Consider the following 4,319-nt stretch of genomic DNA (forward strand, 5'->3'; position numbering starts at 1 on the left):
CTCCCTGCTCTGGACGAGGGGGTCAGCGACCCCGAGCTCATGTTCCCAAGCTCCTGCCCCAGCCGGCAGAGGCGCTCGGGGGCGCCGGTTCGGCGGCTGTGTGTGCTGCCGCCATCCCTCACCCTGCAGCGGGGGCGGATAACGATACGGGACGAGCGAGATGCAACCCTGCGGTCAGGTAGAGCCTGCCTCGGGGTCCCAGGGCTCTCGGGGGAGTCGGGCCCGCGTTCTTGGGACAGGCCCCAGGGCGCAGGGAGGGACCCTACGGAATCTGTCGTAAGGCCACGCTTTCCCAGCTGGGGTAGTGGCAGAGGAGCTTGCCGGAAAGTTTGCAAAGGAAAACATAAGAAAAATAAAAAGCAGAACGTGCAGAAAGGCGCTTGCGGGAGTCGGCAGGACTCGGGGGAGGAGGCGGCGAGAGAGGCAAACCCGCCACACGGCAGCGCTCCCACCCCTGTCCCGAGGTACCCGGGGGCTTTGCCCAGCCCGCACCCGGGCGGGTGAGGCTCCAGACATAGAATATGCGAGCACCCGGGACAAGTTTCGGTTCCCTAAGCGCCGCAGGGTGACTCTTGTCACACTCTGGCACTTAAGAAACATCCAGGACACAGATGGTTAGAAGTGATCAAAGACGAGATAAGATCAAAGATCACTTTAATTGCGAAAATGAGGTCACATAGGATTTCCAGAAATATATCGGCTATATATCTGAGGATGTGAAAAGCACTACTGTCATTTAATGTAAGCGGCTGAAGTTCAGAAATGACTGGACACTTACATTCACGTGACTCACAGATTTAACATTCCCTTTTAGCTAAAGGTAACACAGATTGCACAAAAATAAACAGGAAAATATATATATATATGTATGTATGTATTTGGTCAAGCATTCATTTCAGGCAGCCTGTCACAGAGGTACGCGACAGCCGGCCCAGTGCCAGTACCGGGCTGGGTAGCATCCCCGGGGGCACAACAGGAAAGAGCCAGGAGTGCAGGGCTGTGAGGAGGACTAGGCTGTCCTGCTGCAGCCCTGCGCCAGGCGAGGAAGGGGAAGCACTCCTGTTTTCCCGGAGGCAAGCAGCTGGGATTGACGGGAGAGGGGGAACCCTCTGCTGGGAGAGACATAGCGGGGACCAGCCAGGCTAGGCTTGGCCCTCCCTGCCTTTGGCATCGCAGTAACACTGGCTGCTTCTGCCGTAGGTCTCAGCTTGCGGGGGCGGTGGAGTGGTGGTGGATGGGAAGGCTGTCGTGCTCACTCTGCTGTGGCTGCCCGCTCCCTCCCTCCCCTGCCTCCGGGGAGCACATGGCAATGTTTTGGTTGATCGGTTTAGTCCGTTTTGTTGTTTGTTGGTATTTGTTATTTGTTTTATGTTGTGGTTTTTTTCTATCCCCAAGTAATAGGTGCCGCTGGCTGCCTCCGGAGCAACCACAACGTCTCCGGGAACACTCCCCAGCGGCCTTAAAAAATTACAAAAAAAAAAAAAAAAAAAGAAAAAAAAAGAAAAAAAAAAAGAAAAGCTATTTCACAGGCTGCTTAAACTCACTGTGTCGCTGCTTGCGCGGTGGTGAACTCACAGACAGTCGCACAGCGCCAAGCCTATCCCTGGTAGGAGACCCTAGGTCAAAGGCATTACAAAAGATCCCCATATAGTGAGGGATGCTGTCGGGGTTGAAGCTCCATCACCTCCCTGCGCTGTGATGAAGGGAAGCTCGATGACTGGAAGGTCCTAGCATAGCAGGAGAGCGGTTACGCACACGTAACACAGACGGGGATGTTGCTGTTAAGTACCTTACAAGGTTACAAAACACATTCGCTTCCCCCCCCCCCAAGAAAATCCACTTGGTTGTTTCAGAGTTCAAGAAGGGACGAGCCCAAAGCTCCTGTCTCCGCTCAAGGAGTCACCTTCAGCCTCCGTGCTCACGCTGTCGGACCGAGGTCGGGATTTGAACCCCCGCCGTCTCCTCTTAAATCCAACAAACCCGTCACGGCGGTTTTCTGCATTTTTCATCTTATTTTTAACGCTGCTACTCGGGCAGACCCTGTGGCTGTACACCGACCACTAGCAACTTCCTGAAAACCCTAAGGCTATCCAGAATGATGGGGGGGAGGCGAGCGAGGGGCTGTGGCAGCGCCAGCGCCTGGCAGCGGAGCCTCGGGGAGGCCAGGCGAGGAGAGAGCGGCCACGGAGTCCCCGGTGACCCAGCCCAGCGAGGCTTGTCCAACGGTCAGAGGAGCGAGGGAGTTGGGCGCAGAGCGGGATCCTGAACCCCCTGCCCTTCTGCCGCTGTTGCAGAGGGGCTGGGCGAGCGGGACACTGCAGCGCTAGCCAGGTGGATGGAGCGAGTGGCAGGTGCCCTGTCCCGGAGCGGCGGGCTTCACTGCCTGCAAAACTTGCACTTGATAATTTTCTTAAAAGCACTTTGGAAGTCTTTGTTGAAATAGGCATAGATGATGGGGTTGAGAAGGGAGTTGGAGTAGCCCAGCCAGTTGATGACTGCACCCAGCCACTCGGGCATGTAGCACTTACTGTCACAAAAGGGCAGGACCAGCGCCACGATGAAGAAAGGCAGCCAGCAGAGGATGAAGGTGCCCATAATGATGCCCAGGGTCTTGACAGTCTTCCTTTCGCGAGACAGAGCCATCCTTCGCTTGGCCTCCGTGTTCTTCTCGTTGCGCTTCTCGAAGGAGGGGGGCTGCGGGGAGCTGCACGCTTCGCTGGGCAGCGGCAGGTGACTCTTGGAGGATCTGTTGCAGCGCTGGACCTCAATGATCTCCAGGGCAGCCCCGTCCTCGCCATGCCGCACAGCGCCGTTGACACAGACACCAGGCTTGAGCTCTGCTGTCCGCCGCCAACCCTTGCCGGGCTCCCCACTGCTTTTCTTCTGCAGGACGGAGGGGGAGAGGGTGAGGCAGGTGTCAGCGATTTTCTTCTTCTCCACTTTCTTGACAGTTTTGCGGATCCTAAAGCGGGCTGCCTTAAAGATGCGGCCGTAAAGGACCAACATGAGGAGGAGCGGAATGTAGAAGGCGCCAAAGGTGGAGTAGATGGTGTACCCATGGTCCTTACTGATGGTGCAGGCGTCGGGGTCCGAGCGGTCTTCGGGCGTCCTCCAGCCCAGCATGGGTGGGATGGAAATCAAGAAGCCGATGACCCAGGTCAGGCTGATAAGCACGGCTGCCCGTCGGGGGGTTCGCTTGTTGACATAGTCGATAGGGTCCGTAATGGCCCAGTACCTGTCCAAGGCGATGGCGCACAGGTGCAGGATGGAAGAGGTGCAGCACAGCACGTCCAGCGAGATGAAGATGTCGCAGGTGACTTGACCTAGTGTCCACTTGTTCAGCACCTGGTAGAGGGCCGCCATGGGCAGCACCAGCACGGATACCATGAGGTCGGTGACGGCCAGCGAGCCGATGAGATAGTTGGCCACGGTTTGGAGGGAGCGTTCCAGGGCGATGGCCGCGATCACGCAGGCGTTGCCGCTCACGGCGCACAGAATGAGCATTCCCAGGAGCAGGGAGGTAAGCAGCTGGTAGCCCAGAGTCACTTCGCCGAAGCCGGGGCCGCCGGCACCCTCGGAGGAGAGCTCTGGGGAGGTAGTGTTGTTGGCCACATCCATGCCGGGCGGGGGGAGTTGCTTCAGGAGACGGGCATGGGAAGAGGCTCTGGTCACTTGTGCGCTCCTATGGCAGGAGGCATCACAGCCCCGTGCGCTTTGGCCACGCTGGACACCGGCGCTCCGCTAGCCTTCCCTCCCTTATATATTGCGGCGGGAGGTGGCCGAGCCTCGGAGGACGGCGGCTGGCGGAGCCGCCCTGCGCCCGCCCATCCCCACCGCCTCTGCCCAGCCCGCAGCCCCGGGCGGTGGGGGCGGCCCTCCTGCCGCCGCTCGCCGAGCTGCTGCCCCTCGCTCCTGCGCTCTCCCGTGCTGCTCCTCCATGGTCTGCCTCTTCTCTTTCCCCTCGCTTTCTCCTTCTCTCCTTCCCTCCCTCCTTTCCTTCCCCTTCCATGCCCCCCCTCCATCCCGCCCTCCCGCAGGGGGGTCTCTTTGGGTCGGCCTGGGAGGGCGGGAGCCGGTGTCCGTCAGTCCCCGCCGCCCCCTCCCCGCTCTGGGGACACTGCAGAGAAACCCACTACGACTGCTCCTCATCCCCACCTTTTCCAAACCTGCACGCCGCAGCTCCGCCCGGGCAGCGAGGACTCTGGGCTTCCCCTAGCGACTGGCGCCGGGGTTTGTGCAGGGTGTGCGAAGCGGGGAGCGGCTCTCACTGGCCGGGCACTGCCGGCTGGGGCCGGGGGCACCGCACACCACGGGGCTGC

The 4,319-nt window shown here is 59.6% G+C and overlaps 1 protein-coding gene across 1 annotated transcript; it reads right to left on the reverse strand.

Moving 5' to 3' along the window:
• Positions 1-1,251: 1,251 nt before the first annotated feature.
• HTR1A (5-hydroxytryptamine receptor 1A) lies at positions 1,252-4,006 on the reverse strand. The gene has a single exon (XM_062612292.1). The coding sequence runs from the start codon at positions 3,616-3,618 to the stop codon at positions 2,377-2,379; it is 1,242 nt and encodes a 413-aa protein (XP_062468276.1). The 5' UTR covers positions 3,619-4,006; the 3' UTR covers positions 1,252-2,376.
• Between the last annotated feature and the right edge of the window lie 313 nt (positions 4,007-4,319).

The sequence above is a fragment of the Pezoporus occidentalis genome, unplaced genomic scaffold (genome assembly GCF_034315485.1).
Source record: "Pezoporus occidentalis ecotype Australia unplaced genomic scaffold, CSIRO_AGI_Poc_V1 ctg16, whole genome shotgun sequence".
NCBI classification, from domain to species: domain Eukaryota; kingdom Metazoa; phylum Chordata; class Aves; order Psittaciformes; family Psittacidae; genus Pezoporus; species Pezoporus occidentalis.